General features: G+C 41.9%; 1 protein-coding gene across 1 annotated transcript in view; it reads right to left on the reverse strand.

Moving 5' to 3' along the window:
• GRM4 (glutamate metabotropic receptor 4) overlaps positions 1-17507 on the reverse strand; it is a 1245640-nt gene that overhangs the window by 495630 nt on the left and 732503 nt on the right. The window contains exon 4 of the mRNA XM_086923193.1: positions 2704-2839. Within this exon, the coding sequence (XP_086779319.1) occupies positions 2704-2839 (136 nt within the window). The remainder of the gene's footprint in view (positions 1-2703; positions 2840-17507) is intronic.

The raw sequence follows: 17507 nt of genomic DNA on the forward strand, positions 1-17507 counted from the left end.
AACTAGAAGGGTGTCTTGCTTGTGACAGCGGCAGCTCTCCTCAATAAACCACTGAAAACTTACCTGGTGTCCTTGGGCTTTCACCTACGGGGGCAACTCTTGTGAAATTATTGAATGCGGCTGGTCCGGCCGCGGTGGGAGCCCTGCTGATTCTTCAGTCTGCGTGCTGGCGCCAACCGGCGTCAGTATTGGGAGGCACTGGGAGCGGTGAGGAGAGTCGGATGGTGTCGCCGTGTGCAGCAAAAACCCCCCTCTACCCACTGGGGACCTTTGAACATTGGTGAATGACTTTGCGCAAGCACCCACTGGGATTACACCGCCAAGGCACTACAACTACCAGCAGGCAATGTGACCACGCCCACTGGGGCGCGTTGGTGATTTAGTACACAGGTGCCTTGACCTCGCTTGCTTCATTCATTCAGTCAGCCCAAGAAGAAGTGCATGTAGTGCACGAAACGCGTCGGCGAAATTGACTGCAACTAGAAGGGTGTCTTGCTTGTGACAGCGGCAGCTCTCCTCAATAAACCACTGAAAACTTACCTGGTGTCCTTGGGCTTTCACCTACGGGGGCAACTCTTGTGAAATTATATATATATATATATATATTTTTAATTTGTTAATGCGTTTGGTTTGCGTGCTACTTATTCACTAATGTCTACACTCCTGCTGGGTGGAGACCAAGCACAGCCTCTAGAGCCAGAAGGAGCGTTAGGCCAGCCGGCTCAATCCAATCCTGGCACTGCTATCATGCAACATCATGCAGCATGAGAGCAGCATCTGGATTGGTTAGGGGGATCTCCATTCCACAAGCTCCGGAAGGACAGCAAGGAGGATGAGGAGCCTGTGGTAAGTACAATGTATTTCTATTTAAGTAATGTAATGTGTAATACTTTACTGTTTGTTTTATTTTGGAGGGAGGGGTTGTTTTTATTTGGGCTTTTTAGGGAGGTTTGTTTTTTACTATGGGCTTTTGTAGGGAGGGAAAATGTGTTTTGCGTTTTTGGGAGGTGGTGGGGCACATCGCTTGCCTCACCAGTTTAAAAGGTCACCGGACGCTCCTGGCTAAACAACAATACAAGCAGCATATGTAGTGTAGCGAAACAATGCCACATCCAATTCCTATATTTCGGAGAAAAATTCAACTCAATATAGAAGGCATTTACCACATCCTTCAAATACTGCACCCTCCGTTGTCAGTATTTACCGGGTGCAATAGATACATCACACGTTCTTCAGCCACTGGGAATCAGATCCTTCGTGTCAATTACACAAATTCTGTCATTCATGTCAAAACATAACTTGCGATTTTTAAACAGCATACAGTTTTGGTGACAAAAACATTACAATTAGCTCACTCAGAATGATAATGTGCTCAATATTTTAGTTACATAAAAGCGGGCAGTGATATTGCTCTTGTTATTTGTTTACAAGTGTGCACTGGTTTATATAAACCTATATATGCTGCTATTAAGATGCTTACTGCCACTTTTGTTTCAGCTAATATTTTTAATCATGTGCTTCAAAACTTGAATATATATTTAAGAAGCATTATAATACAATTGTTTTGTTCTAGATGTCTACTTCTTATGTACTTCCTCAACCTAGACCTGGATGGCAAACCTTCCTCTTGCCCATACATGTCTAACATCCTCTCGCTATAGTTTTTCCTTATTCCTGTGCTCCATCCCCTCCTCTTCTCTTCCAGTAGCCTTATAGTCCACTACTGAGGGCTATACGAGTTGTTAAAGGCATTGACTCTTATAACAATGGAGAAAGCCTTTAACAAATGACTTAGCGGTAGGTGGAAATGGTAGAATGTTAAGAGAACATGCCATCCACTGAGGTAGACATGTCTACATTAAAAAAGGAGAAACAGAAAACAAGCATTGGACTATGGGAGCAGAACGTATGTAGCAACCATTATTGACTCTGAGCCACTTCATTGCCACCAAGGGATCTCAATGAATTCAAATGTTCTAATGCCCATTCAGGACCTCTCAACTTTTCCTGAATCACACTCTCATCCCTTTCCCTTTGACCATCCTTTAACTCACTTTTCTTTCACCAATAATTTCATTTTCATTACCTCATCACTCTTTTTTATGTAATTAGCTTCTTTCTTCTTTATCTCTTTCTCTGAGAAACTATTATGCCCCCATATTCTTCCCTGACCAGTTTCTGTTCACTATCAACACAGATGTTCACCCTCTTCAAACACTATAGAGTATTGCCAACTGAAGAGAGGTTCTGCTAGTAGTACTAAGTTGGTAAAAAGACAGCAGTGGGTGCAAGCCAGGCCTGGGCATAGCTTGCGGAGTTTTGCTACACAAAACTCTGCGAAGTTACAAAAAAACTCAGCAAAGTTCCGCGAGTGGCAGTGCGAACTGCAGTTTGTGCTGGTATTCCTGCCGCTCGGGTAGAAATTCTACCCGAACAGCAGTTCGCGCTCGCGAACTTACCGTTTGCGATCGCGAACTTACTGTTCGTGATTGTGAGTGGGAAAATACTCACTGAACATCGCGAAGTGGGGTTTTCTGCACTCCACGACCTCCGCGGAGTGCGAAGAGCAGAAAAATCTGCTAACTCTGCGAACAAATCGAATTTCACTGCCCATTTCACTTGCTATGGAAACCAAATACCTCGAGACAACCCTCTTCATTTCCCCATCCTGTCACAGTGGAGAATGCCTCTCCTCCCGCTCACCTGATATCATCCTCATTGGCAAAGATGATGACTGCACGAGCGTTGGATGTCTCCAGTAGGCGTTCAATTATCTTGTCATATTCCCCAGGCTTGGGCTCTCGTGGGATCTTCACTGACTGTGCCACGCAGACACCACCTGCAATTGGAGACGGCAAAAAAAATCTTAAGTACAAAAAATAATATATATATATATATCACCCAAAACTTCAGGCAGGTCCATTAGAAGAAAAGCACCAATTAGCATTTGACTTCTAAAATAACAGAATGAGAGCATGAAGCAATGAAATCCTGTAGTTTGACTCCCTCAAAGTAAACATCCAGTGCTTACAAAATATTTGTATCCCTGAGATCTGACTTGTAAGTCAAATAATTATTATTCAGTCTTCAAATTTTTAATTTCAGAGCCGATTAACATAATATGAATGTTTCTGTACAACGTTCTGTCACGCTAAGGCCCCTCAAACATTGAGATGAATTGCAGATGCAGAGAAAAGCGGCCAATGTTGAAGAAAGGTAAGACAAGTAATGGGGAACATATAGAAGACGCTCGGGTGGAGTGGCAAAGCTCGAAATCCTACTCTCTCACAGATCAGTGCGTAGAGTCTGCCTAGATAGCTATAATTTTTGAGGGCTGGGAGTAGGCCAAACTTTGGATTGGATAATTGTAGATATTACTTAGGCCTGGCGGAGTTCACAGAGTTCCGCAACCTCTGCGCTATGCAGATGTCAGCAAGTGGTGGAGTGCATCAGGTTCACTCCATTCACATTGATTTTTAGCGCCGGGTGTTTGTCCCTCACTGGAAAATCAAGTAGATGTTCTACTTGAGCAGCAGCTTCCTCAACGTGAACGGAAGGTTTCTCAAAGTGACTGGTCGCAGCCACCAGCGACGTCTGTGTAGAGAAATCTCATCGGGAGGTGGTCTGAGGAAGATTTTACTCGCTCACGCTCACCAACTTAGCATTGGCGAACGAGGAAAAAACTCTGCTCTGCGCTTGTAAGTAGTCACACTACGTGGAGTGGGAAGAACTGGGCACGGAGCAGAATTTCATGCACAGACCTAATTTTTACTACAGAAATTGCCCTTAACACTCTCTGCCAAGTTGTCACCACTGCTCGTTGGGCTCTTTTTTTTTCCTCGCCCTACCTCCAGACTTTTTTTGTCTTTGTTGCTAACTTGTTAATTTCACAAAAAGAGAAGCTGCCTGAGTTGTTCTCAGTGTTCTAGGTATTTTCTCAACTTACTGAATTGGCTCAAGTTGAGCCTGGAGATACAATAGTCATAGACAGTCAGCACAGCTGGCAGCAAACAAAGTCTATGACGCGCAGACATTCACAAGTGACCAATCTGGGTTGAAAGAGCTATTCACATCACATCTGGCCTCGGATCAACATTTCAGACATATGGATTTGGCTTCTACTCCTCAACAAACGTTTTCTTAAAGCACCAAATGGTGTCTACGAATGGCTCTGTATTGAGCCAGACAAAAAAATTACATTTAATGGTTGATATTTACATTACAGTTGGGCTATCAGCTATGTTTTGTTTTATTATCAACAGATGCATCATTTTTGTTGGTAGGGGTGCACTAGGCGACTTTGCAAAGGTCAAACAATTTCGCATTGCCACATTTGCATGAAAATCCCAGCAATTCACGATGCCTATAATCTCTCTTAACTGAAAATTGTTCTGCTTAAGATATACTTAGCAGAAAGCAATTAGTGTTTTTCTCCTAAACAATATCAGTATGCTTAGAAAACCATGGGCAAAATTAATCTTGCAAAGAAAAGTTCTGTATGCATTTGCCAGCTTGGCTGAATTTTATTATGGAGGAAAATACCTGTGCGGTCCAATACACACAAAATCTCACATTTGTGAAAGTAAACCCAGAACTTTTGCAGGTTCTGCTCGGTACAAAAATCACTGAAAAATTTGCAGGCAAAAAAAGCTCAAGATGTATCGAAGGTTTTTACCCAGTCTGTGTCTATGGGAAAATGTGTTCATACATATGGCCCAAAATCTTTTGGTACTGCTTGTGCAAATGTCTCTACTTTGCCTTACACAACAATATAGTTACTACCCTCCCATTCTCATAAAACAGAGATCTTCATAGGAATTAGTAATCTGAACACAAATGCATCTGAATGAAGTTCTAAAGACCACAATAACGGTTTCTGTATAAAAAGTAGATATAAGCACATTTGGCCTCAATGCACCTGAATAGAGGAAGAAGAGTGTAGGCTTATTTTTACTTCTCTGAGCATCTTAATGGAAATCATTTACCTCCCTTATTCCTAAAATGCAATGGATTGAATGAAATTCACATAACTTCGGTCATTTACGAATATGGTCTACCTATGTGCATTTACAAACACTCCCAATCTGTAAAGGTATTCAGAACAAGTAGGCAGAACATGCCCAGGGGGGTGAGGAGACAGAGACTCACAGTAGAGTGATGTGTGAGAGAGAAAGAGAGGGAAGAAGTGAGAGAGTGGGATAAAGACAGAAGCTGGGTGTTCAAACAGAATGAGGTGGTGAATAGCAAGAGAGAGAGAAAGAGAAAGAGAGAGATGAAGGGAGAAGCTGGTTGGTCAAACAGACTGAGGTGGTAAACAGCCAGAGAGAGAGCGCAAGAGAGAGAAAGAGAGGGATGGAATGATGATAACCTGCAGCGGCAGCTGCTCTACCAAGACGGAGGAGCGTTGCCCCATTGCTCCCTAAGCAGTGCAAAGGAAAAATAAAATGATAACAGAATGTTAGTATCATTTTATTTTATCATGGAGTCATGTTAAGGCGGGCGGGGTGCACGTCAGAGGGAGGAGTGGTTGGTGCACCATAAATGCGCATGACGGTTTGGCCGGCCGTCTTGGGCCGACCATACCCTTAGCAAGTTCTCCACCTGGCTGTATTGCACAGCATGGATGAGAAACATGCACAGACACCCACTCCATGTCTGAGTGCCAAACCAGGCTGCTCAGACCAATCACGATGCTGCTGTCATGCTGATGACAGCAGCGTTGTGATTGGCTAGGAGAGTCTGGGAGCCTGGGTGCTGCTGGGAGCCAGGAAAACAGGGAGGAGAGAGGAAAGGCGGCGGCTATCAACCAGCAACCAGCAGGTATGTCTTTTTTTTTAACCCCCTCCCCTCCGGTCCTACCCTCTGCCACCATTCCGTACCAGATGCCACTGACAACCTGGCTAGGCATTACAGAGACAGAAGAGAGGAAACATAGATATCATCAGGAGCTGAAACTGAGTAGTGAGAGAGAACATGGTAGCTCTGTACAGGTTTAATATATAAAGTAATAAGGCAGTTACAAGTTTTGTCAATTCAATAAAATTATTTTTATTCATGATTTGGAACTCCAACGAAGTCCACATGATAAAAACAGTACATGCATGATAGATAGAAAGATAGATAGATAGATAGATAGATAGATAGATAGATAGATAGATAGATAGATAGATAGATAGATAGATAGATAGATAGATAGATAGATAGATAAAAAACATATGATTATACAATAAAATCGGTTAGCCACCACAATACTATCAATTTCATAATATAAATGTTTTGTCAATGAAGGCGCAATTATAAAGTTTTCTTAAGAAAGGAGTATGCAAGTGATGGCACAAGAATAGAGTCCTAGCTGGAAAGCAACAGAGCGCCGAAAGATGTCACAGGGTCAAGTTCATGTATTACAAGTGTGGCTGCTTTGATTTGCCCATCGTTTCTTTTGGATGAACTGTCACTGGTGGGGATTGTATCACAAGACAAAGTCATCCAATGTGGCTAGGCCCTAAACTTGGCTCCATCATTCGCGCCTCACTCCTCTCCGGTTCTAAAGAAAAACTCATTGGCTGATTTGAGGCTCAGGATATTTTGATGGCCAGCCCCCTGTGCTGTTCTTCATCACTAAAGGCATGAATCCGGGTCAGTGGAATGCAGCCTCCCTCGTCTCCAAGAGAGGTATCTGTGACACCAAAGTTGGAGGGGGCAAAAATATTGTCCATTCTGATATTTTGTGGAATAACAAACAGAGAGCAGTGTTTGTGAGCCGATTCCCGTCCTTTATTTTATCTATCCAAGTTTTTCACCAAAGAATTTTCAACTGTTTTTAGCAATCAAAACTTCTGGGTTCAAAGCCGCAGCTTGTAATCCGGACGGATCCACTCTACTCTTGATGGCAACTCTGCAATGCCCGATGAAACTCATAGCCTGTTGACATTTCAATCCCACTCATATCATTTCAGGGGACGGATGATCCTGAGGACTTGATGAAGGTTATGTATTTATAGGGTACCGTATATATCCTACAAATACATAACCTTCTTTAAGTCCTGAGAGTACGGTGGGTCATCACATTAAAACACAAGGAGGGCGTTTTCTTCTTCATATTTGGACTCTTGGACCCTTGGGCTTACTTTCCTGATTTGGTTTTTAAATTGTGTGATGGGTACGAGAACTAGTGGTGACCGGCATGGTTCACAGGTGACAGGTTGGGTGAAGGTGCACGGGAAGTGGTTCTCAAAGGGGGTTGAGGGAGGAAATGGTTGAAAAAACACTTACCTTGCAGTGCCAGTCCTGCGTCTCTGCTCCCCGAGGCACAGGAAGCACCATAAATCCCCTGACCAATCACAACGCTACAATTCAGTGTTGTGATTGGTTAGCAGTAGCACCCATGCTCCCCTGACCGATCACAATGCAGCATTGTGATTGGTTTTGAGCTTCATGGTTCGATGCACATCCAGGGAATGAGGGCCTAGGCTAGTTCTTTGCGCAGGCTGTAATGCAGTCCGCATGGAGAACGGTAAAAGTGTGCATGACTGGTTTGGGCAGCCAGGGAGGGCCGCCCATAACAGTCATTGCACACCTAGGAGTGAGCAAACCACTCCTCCCCTGCCCCGAGAGCAGAGCAGTCCGCCCACCCACCTGCAAAGCAACAGGAAACAGAAGATGATAATAACTGAAAGTTATTGCTTAAAAGCAGTGGGGCGACACTCCTGCGCCATAGCAGAGGAGCCGCTCCTGACGAGAACCCCAGTGGATTCCTATTTGAGTAAGGATGAAGCAAATACTGTGCAGAGACCTGTCTCATAGGGCTGCTGATCCAAGGAATGAACTGAGAAAACCACCTCTGATCCCTGGGTTTAAATCTAAGACAACGCTTCTGTATGAGGTGTTTTGCCACAGTCTGTGATTTCTTTGTTTAGTTTTTCATTTCACATGGTTTTGTAGATTGCAGCTTTTGTTTTTCTCGTTCCATTTTGCAATGAGCTGCATACCATCAGTAAATGTAATCTAAGCAACATTTGAGAAAAACAATGTCTGAAATTTTCTTCTGAAAAGCTTTTCTGTGTTCAAACACCCACACGTATGTGCAGGGTGATAATTTGAGGGGAAGGTAGATGGAAAGATTGGAGTGTGTGCATTTCTCAAAACCTGCTCAGAATTTTCAGCAAATGTCAGTGACAGTTCTGCATACTACAAGGAGGTAAAATTAGACCTGGCTGAAATTAAAATGATGCCGGTCTAATTTCAAAGTATGCTTGTTATGTAAAATTAACAAAATTCCACCATTACGCCACGTTGTATTATTATGCTGCCATTTATGGCAAAATTATAGAGCAGAAACGTGGGAACAGCATGAACAACCAGAACGCGAGCATCTGTTATTTGTGATAGTTGCGTTTATTTAGTGTAAAAAGCATTCTCATGTCAGAAATGTATACGAGCACTTGTTAAGGGCTAAACTATAGCACGAAATGACAGATTTGTTTGTAGTATAATTATGCATAATTTATTTTAAGTTTTCAGAGATGTTGCGCAATTACACAATCACTGACATTTTGAATACCTCCAGTACAAATATGAGAGGGATACATTTATTTGTTATGCTATTTTATTTATTTATTTACTTATTTAGAGAGTATTTTGTAGCGCTGGCTAGACCTAAGGGTATCAGAGCACTTTACAAGACACGTGACACGGATACATGAACAAGACACAGATACCATAGCATTGGTGGAAAGTTCACAGGTTGATAGAGAGTATCGAGAAGGGTTAAAAAAACATTGCAACAATTACATATGTATATCAAACAGTAGAGTATAGTACAGCATGATCCTTTGGTGACGGATGAAATGGTGGATTGGGATGGTGGACGGTATCAAAGGATCTTGTTGATTTGAGAGGTTCAGGGGAGCGAGTTGAAGTATTTATTCAGCAATAATGAGTTGGGGTTCTGTCTGAAACAAGTAGAGGAGGTATTACACCAGAGGTCTTTAGTAAATGAGTTCCAGATCCAGACAAAAACGTTTCTGGGATGATTTGTTTTTCAGTTTGGGAGGTATGAGATAGTGAGAATTGGAGCTTCTTAGTGCACGATCATTACCCACTCTAAACAATCTGTAATCTAAATATTTAGGATTTGCAATGTGAATGGCTTAGTGAGTGACACAAGCTGTCTTGAACATGCATCTTTCTCCTATGGGGAGCCAATTCAGACTCTTGAGAGCAGGTAAGATGCGGTCAAATCTTTTGCGACCTGTAAGGAGCCTAGCAGCTGCATTAAGAGCTATGACACTAGAGGCGTAAGGTGGCTTTTTGGGGTCCCAGCGATTATTGCATTGCCGTGATCAAGTTTTGAGAGGACGCGTGATTGCGCTATAGTCTTTAGGGGTCAGATGTATGACCTTTTATAGCGGTCCCAAACGGAAAATCAGGCTGTTTGCGACCGCTAAAAAGGGTTGCGGCATGTACAAACTCTAATTTGGGAGTCAGTAACATATTACCAACTTGCAAAATAGGGTTTGTGAGCCGCTATTAGAAAGAGGAGTACCAAGGGCGTCCCTTCCTAGTAGCGAGTGGCACTGGTATGTACAATTGTTTTGCAACCGCAAAATGCGGTCGCCAAAAATTGCAGTTAACACCTATTTCAAGTATGTGGTATGCCAGTCACAAAGGTGAAGAGGTTCCTAGGGGACCCCTTTCTCTTTGTGAATGTATGCAAAAATATTAAAGTATTAAAAGAAAACTTTTCGTTTTTTTAATTTAAATGCATACCTTTCTGCTTTAATGAAAAAGGGCTGCATTTGAAAAAAAAAATTGCTTTTTTTAAAATGCAAACACAGACTTCGTGGTCTGCTGCCCGAGCAGGCGCCATCCCTGTGTTCATGCCCATTCCCAATGGGTCGCAAATTATGATCTGCCTCATGAATATTAATGAGGCAGGTCATTTGTGACCCCTTTGGGAATCTCTGAATGTATCTAAAATATATTAATACATCCCGTATTATGAGTCGCATAAAATCACAATTTAGAAACCGCAAAATGGAATGTCTGTACAGCTGGCCCCAGGTCTTCAGGTGGGGTAAACGGTTTGATTTTCTTGAGATGTTTTAGTGTGTAGAGCGCCCGTTTGGCTGAATTATTGATGTGTTGTTTCATAGACATGTTTTTGTCTAGGATTCCCATGGACTTCCCAGAACTGGACAGTGTGGGAGAACAGTTAAAAGCACCCATGCTCTTGAGCCAAGCTTGGATTGACAATGATCTGTCATTGTGGGAAAAGAGTAAATGTCAGTTTTATTAGGGTTCAGTTTTATGTGATTGGTGCTTAGCAAGGTTTGTATCTTGTTTAGTGTGATTTTGGGATGGCAAATGTCTCTGTGGGATGATATTTTGTAGTTACAATTGTGTGTTGTCAGCATATAGATGGTATTTCACACCCGCTTGATCCAAGATAGTTGTGAAAGGTTTCATGAAGCAGCTAAAAAGACCTGGAGGGAGGATAGATCCGTGTGGAACACCTTATTGCACTAGTGAAGGTTGTGAGAAACAGCTGCTGATTTTTATTTGTTGTGAGCAATGGTGTAGATAGGATGAAAGTCATCTCAAGACTGTGCCATTAATATCATTGCGATTCTTGAGGGTCTCAAATAGGGCTTGGAGAGTGTCAAACACCGATAAAAGATTGAGTAGTCTGAGGAGGCAGGAGTCATCTTCATTTAAGGTTCTGAGAATGTCATCTGATATGTTGAGTATAGCAGTTTTCGTGCTACATCCTTTTCTGAATCCTGATTGGAAGGAGTCATGGAGGTTGACTTTCTCAATATGTGGATGGATTGAGTTGGGTCAGGATGCATTTTTCGATTGAATTTGCTAGGAAAGAGAGGTTGGTGACTGGTCTGAAGTTGTTGAGGTCACTCTGGTCCACTCCAGGTTTTTTGAATTCTCTAAAAACTTGGAGCAGACCAAAACAACCTCAACAGCTTCAGACCTGCTGTTGCAAACCTTTCTTTCAAGCAAATGCATTCAAAAAATGGGTGTGAGTTGGCCTAATTGAAGAGACTCCACAACACAGCCCAATGAGAGAGTGCTGATGATTTTTGGCTTGAACGCAGAGATAATGTCATTAAAGTTCTAAGTAGTTTACTGTATCTAATGCTGACATCTATATGCAGTAAAAAGGCCAATATGTCTAGTTGTTGTGATACAAATCAGTGGGTCAAAATACTACTGCAGAGATTTCTCTGTAAGTTGCAGCACAAATCTAAATCTAATCTTTGATAAGAACATTCAGAGGATGAATTCACCTATTTACAGATATGCATGTAATAAGCAAGTGATAAATTCAAATCTATTGGGAACCTTAAGTGAGTAATTGTAAAACCTCAGCTTTCATAAAACTGTAACCTGGAAATACCAAATGATAGTCCTAATCATTGAATTAAATCTCAGGAGTGCCATATCAGAGGAGGCACTTATTGAATAGGAGTAAAACTGAAAAAAACAAAATTGGTACTGTTGTGTAATGTTGCACTATTAAAAACCACAAAAAATCTATTAATCTCTAGTCTTTTTCATACCTACCCATTTCTGTGCTGTTCTTGTCTGCAGGGCTCTTTGAATTAAATATGCCATATGGTTTGTGGGTAGTCTGTCACGTCTTCCCACTACACACAAGGTCAAACATGTACTACCACTACCGGTAGCCCTAAATCCCGTCTCAAGGAAAAAAAAAAGAGGAAAGGAGCATTCCCAAAATTGTTGGGAGTGTAGGTGTCACTACACGGAAAATATGTTTTTTGTAGAGAAATAAAATAAAAGTCATAAAGTACATTTACACTTCCCGCTTTTTTAAAGGAGCATGTATACATGTCTATATCTGGTGCGCAAAAATAACATTTCCAAATGTTTCTTGTAGTACACCTGGAAACCAGTGTCTCTCATGTTTGCGAATATTCTTCTTGCCCCTTTATGAACTCATTGAAATCTTAAATCTGCACTGTGCAGGTGGTCTTTCAATGAAAATCTCTGAGTGTATTTGTTGCTCTTTTTCTTGTATGTAGCATACACAAGGTTTAGTAGGCATTCCTATTTAGTAATCTAATTCACCACAAAATGCTCTATAAAACATGCTCATCGTTTCAACTCGTTTTGTTTCCTCTTCCTTCTCTCTTCCTCCCTTCGCGCCTTTTTTGTTGCTTCAATAATGTTTTCAAGTAAGATTGTCACATTTCTCATTCCTGTGTAAAATACATTCTTAATCTACAAGGAGAGGAAAGAAATGTGTCAACGTTCTGCCTTGGACCTTGTTCCCTGGTTCATGTAACTAAACGCAAAATTAAACTACTCGAAAATGTTATTAGATATCCAAGTGCAGAAAGTTGGGTCCACTTGGAAAACCAAGCGTAGCTGCTCTTCTCAACAGCCTCAGTCCTGAGGATGGCTACCGAGAACAGTTTTTGATCTTCAGAAACTCGGACTCTGGAGGGGCTGTCCTTGAGAAGCCCACAAAGGGCTGCTCTGCAAGGCCTGAATCTTGATGAGCCACAATTAAAATGCATTCTGATGATATTTGCACTGACACATGCCAAGGCCTAAGGCTTCGGAAAGGAGCTTAACAAGATCATGTGCTATCCACACAGTTGATTGATGGCCTGGTCATGCAACATGCGGAAGTGTTCCATTCCATTAAAGGCAGGAAGCTGACAAGGATCAGACCGCAATCACAAAGATATCAGAGCATCTCTCTGGACAATGTCCAAATGATGTCTTCTTCCCTCTAAAGTTGTCTCAGTTGAGCGTATGGAACTGCTGTCTTGTTCTGCCCTCCATCGCATTCAGCTCTCTGGAATAGAGTATCTACCATAATTCGAGCAAACCTTATCTAAAGCTGCTCTCTCCACAGTAAACAGTGTCTCTGAAAGGCACCCCGAGTCCTTAAAGAAATGTCAGTGGTATATGGATTAGGTAAACATACTTGCAAGCTCGAATACTGTCTGCAGGACCTCCCACTATTTCTAACCAACCTTTCCACTTAAAACGTTCACTTTTCTAGGATTACCCTAACGAAGAACCTCCAGTAGGAGCTGCCCAGCACATTTTATCACTTCGGATTCCGCTGCCAACGTCAACACCCAGCTTTACGCATGGAGCCTTATACTCCAAACCAATTTTGACATCCAAACATCCCAAAAATCTGTTTCACAAAACCAAAGATCCCCTCCTTGTTGTGCTTATGGATTTCTAACTATAGAAAGTACACTATTCAAACCGAGGGGCAAATACTAGCTCCTGGGGGACATCAATAAGTTAAAACACTATGCTCCATTGAAAGGAGCATAACTATCCCAGTAAAAATAGCATAGTACATGTTCACCGTTAATATGGTCACAACAATGAGAGTATTCTCGTCAAAATCATACAATATGCAATACACGTACCAAGAGACCTCTAACAGAACACAACTTTGACTACTGCAGTGCCATCAAAACGTTATTCAAAAAGAAAGTAGACAGCATCTAAAAATGAAAGCAAACATCAACCACCACCCACTGATCCCAACATTCATTCAAGCAAATTAGCAAATGTCATCTTTCGTCAACCACTTTCACCCAATAAAAAGCTACATATTCTGGCAATAGTATCCTTTCCTCCATCAGAAATGATATTTCCAGTGAAGTCATCAAGCCCCCCTATCCACACAGCTAACACCTCCTTCCCTAAAGGAATATTCTAGGCCTGGGCGGAGTTTGCAGAGTTTTACTCCACAGAAGTCTGCGAAGTGGCAAAAAAATCTGATGTGCTCCATGGAGTTCTGCCAGCAGCAGAGTCTGTAAACTTGTGCTGTTCACACTGATTTTTATAACCAGGAGTTTGTCCCATGCTGTGAAATCAGCACAAATGGCAGTATGCATCGTGCCACAGGGTGCTGCTGCTTTCTGCCGCTTGAGTTGACATTCTATTCGAGCAAAGCTTCCTCAACACAAGCGGCATATTTCTCAAAGCGAGCGGTCGTGAGAAATCTCATCGCGAGAAGGTCTAGTGCATAATAGTTTCTTGGGAGCGTTCATCATCTTAATGTTGGTGAGCCGCTCGAGAGAAAAAACTATGTATGACTTCATAGAGTTTTACGGAACTTCGCGTTCTGCGCTCTGCACTCCACATGGAGTGGGCATAACTCAGCAAACTCTAACGGCAGAGCAGAATTCCTTGCCCACCCCAAGAATATTAATTGACAAGTTCAATCAAAGCTGGTCAGATACTCTCCCTGCTGACTTTGAGGATTGTAAGAAAATGCCCCTTTTTATATGCTGACCCTAATTTCTCTCTGGACTGATGCTGCTGTGTTTTTGTACTGTGTTTTACACTACTAACTCCAGATTGGCATATATAACTTACCTATAAGTCCCTAGTATATAGTATAGAAGTGTAAACAGGACCTGTAAGTTAAATGTCACTAGCGGGTTGCAGCACATATTGTGCCACCACAAATGTGACAATGTAAAACACATCTCCAGGCCTGTCCCTGCAGCCTGGGTATGCAGTTTGGAAACTGCAAATTAAACCTGGTAAAATAAACCTTTTTGCCAGGCCTAAACCTTCCTTTTTAAAATGTATAAGCTACCACTAAGATAGGCCTTAAATGCCCTTACGACAGGAAGCATGGTATTTAAAAAGTAGGACATGTGTACTTATGTTTTACATGTCCTGACACTGAAAATATCGAAAGTAGTTTTTCACTGTGGCAAGTCTGGCTCTCCGATAGAAACTCATACGGTTATATTATAGCACTTTATAATACACATATTCAATTTGGAAATAGCTAGAACATTGATTTAAGGGTTAATTTTTAACAGCCATTTAAAATCCAAACTAATGGCCAAGTCTGATTTTTTATTATTATTTTTTAAATGGCACATCTAGAGTCCTGCATCTTCTATGGATTTTATGGACACATTAGATTTACGTACCAACTTCACAAAATTCTATATCATGGCCTGTGGTCCTAGAAAACGCAGTTTGTTCACACTTATTGTTGGAAATCATAGTTTGAAATGCACCATCACTTTTTCATTCCTGGGAGTACATTTTGCTGCTAATGGGTCATGGTGTGCGCATATTGCCCACTACAGGAATAATTTAGCAAAGGCTATTGACAGATTATTTAGCCTACCGCAACCCAGAGGGAAGGGGGAGCTCTTATGTCCATTCTGCAAAATGGGGCAGAGGTATGGGGCATTTCTAAATACAATACTATTCAGGTTGAAGAAAATAGATTTTGCCACAAGGTTCTGGCAACTCCAAACTCTTCCTCTCACTTTATTTGCCATAGTAAATTGAATCTACCATATTAGAAGATTACATTAGAACCCGTCCACCCTTGTTGGGAGCATAGTATACTGTTCCGTTTTAGGGCTGAAACCATCAAATATTTGCCATGGTTCCCATCTAGCTTCCAAGCACATCTCGACTCATTGCCATTGCCTTGTGATGGGAGCTCAAGCCAACCCATATTGCTCTTCTTTTTCTTCTGAAGCTTCTATTCCATGTATACAAAGCACTTTTTGCTCCCTCTAAAAAAGAGGCGCTACATTTCAGATTTTAGGGTGGCATTTAGTATGCCCTTTCAACTTAATGATGAAGAGATAATTGCCCATGTAGGTGCTTTTTTTAGAACAGATGTGCAAGCCTGCACTTCTATGAATACCGAATTAGTTTAAAAGAATAACCATGCTGTACTTTAAGTATTTATATGTTTTTATTGTGCATACTTTTTCTGTTTTTTGTCTATTTACTTTTGTAGATACTATTTGTACCTGAATAAAGATTGATTTGATTGAGTGACTATTGACATTTTGTCATTAATGTGCCTCAGCCATATGTGCCTTACTGCCAGTGGTCAGTGTCTCCTGACTGTGAATGAATCTCCTGTGGTGAGATGTTTATTTCTCCTAGAAAGTGGACAGAGGACTTGGGTGTGGGGATTTTTTCTCCCTTAGCAGGTTGGTCCATGGGCTGTGCTAGCCCCTCCTTGAACCTCAATGGAAGCCTACGCTGTCACTTGCAGAAGTAGCTCACACCTAAGCCTGCCTCCTTTTTGTCCTCTTAACCAGCCTGTTTCTAAACTCAGCGGGAGGAGCAGCTACTCCAGAACTGGTTTGAAGAGACCACAAGGGAGGGTTTGCCCGTTATCATAGTCACACTTCTGGGTGGAGACAGGGAGCTCTGCACAGAGGAAGAAAGGTTCTGCCATCTTAGTTTTTGGTGGAGTGGGACACTGTGGGATAGAGTACAGTAAAACACACAGAAGTGCTGCAAAAGTGGATAGGGGCACCCTTGGGAACTTTTACCCCATTAGTTAGGGATGGGCTAGGAGTTTCCCCCATTGCAAGTTGGCACTGGGATAAATGTGGCACCCCCAGTATCCTTTTCAGAACACCTCTGACTGACCTGTGGAAGACAGAAGTAGGAATGCATCTGCTGTTGTGAACTGTGAGGCCTGCTCCCATTTGTACCAACAACTGAGAAGTGCCCCCAAGGGTCAGTTGGTTGGCCTAGTATTAAGCTACAGGGACAAAAAAATCTGTGAGTCCACTTACCTGATTAACCGAGTTGACCAGTTCCCACTGGACCTGCCCTGGACCCTGCTTTCTCTGTCCAAACGTAGAAGGCTTCACTGAGAGTGATGCTAAGCCAAAGCCAATCAACATCAAGACTTTCCTGAGCACAGATGCTAGACTTTGCCAGCTCAGATCTTTTCTGCTGTTAGCAAGGACTACACTGGGACCTCGCTCTTCAGCAACCTGTTCTTATCAAACCTAGACTCAGATCCAACTTGCACTTCACCCTGTCAATGACTCGTCGGTGACCACCTTTTCTCCAGAAATGTTTCTAAGTCTGAAAAGAACTCTTTCACTGAGACATACCTGGGCCTCATATTCCACCCACGCTCCATCACAGTTGAACTATGACTTTGTCCTGGTCTAGTGCAACCAGTTGCCCACAGTTGGTGCTTTGTGCTTTTTGGTGCTAAAATGTTTAATAATTCATATCTCAATTTCTCCTTATTGGACTTTCATTCATTATAATATTCCCTATTTTTATAAATTGGAGTGGTACTTTTATTTTGTTGTGTTTCTGACTTTTTAACTCTTTTGGTACTTCTAAATGAATTAAATATTTTCTCACGTTAAGCCTCTCTGCTCTGTGATATAGCTATCAGGGGTTGAGCGTAGGTTTAAATCACTGAAATATTTGCTGAACCTAACAAGGATAGTGAAATTATTACGGAGGAGGACTACCTCCACCCCATCTAGTAATCCATTTTCTGTAAGTATTTTGACCGTACCAAATTCTATTATATTGTTCAAGTATCATCCATCAACATTTTCTTTAAAAAAAACAGGTAACACTCAGCTGCCTGCACAATACCCTACTTCAAGTCCAACGGTCTGTTTTCAGGCTGAGATGAGAAGAAGGGAATATCATCCAGATTGTTGATGAGCTCGTAGTAA

Source organism: Lissotriton vulgaris, chromosome 5 (genome assembly GCF_964263255.1).
Source record: "Lissotriton vulgaris chromosome 5, aLisVul1.2, whole genome shotgun sequence".
In the NCBI taxonomy this organism is placed as follows: Eukaryota; Metazoa; Chordata; class Amphibia; order Caudata; family Salamandridae; genus Lissotriton; species Lissotriton vulgaris.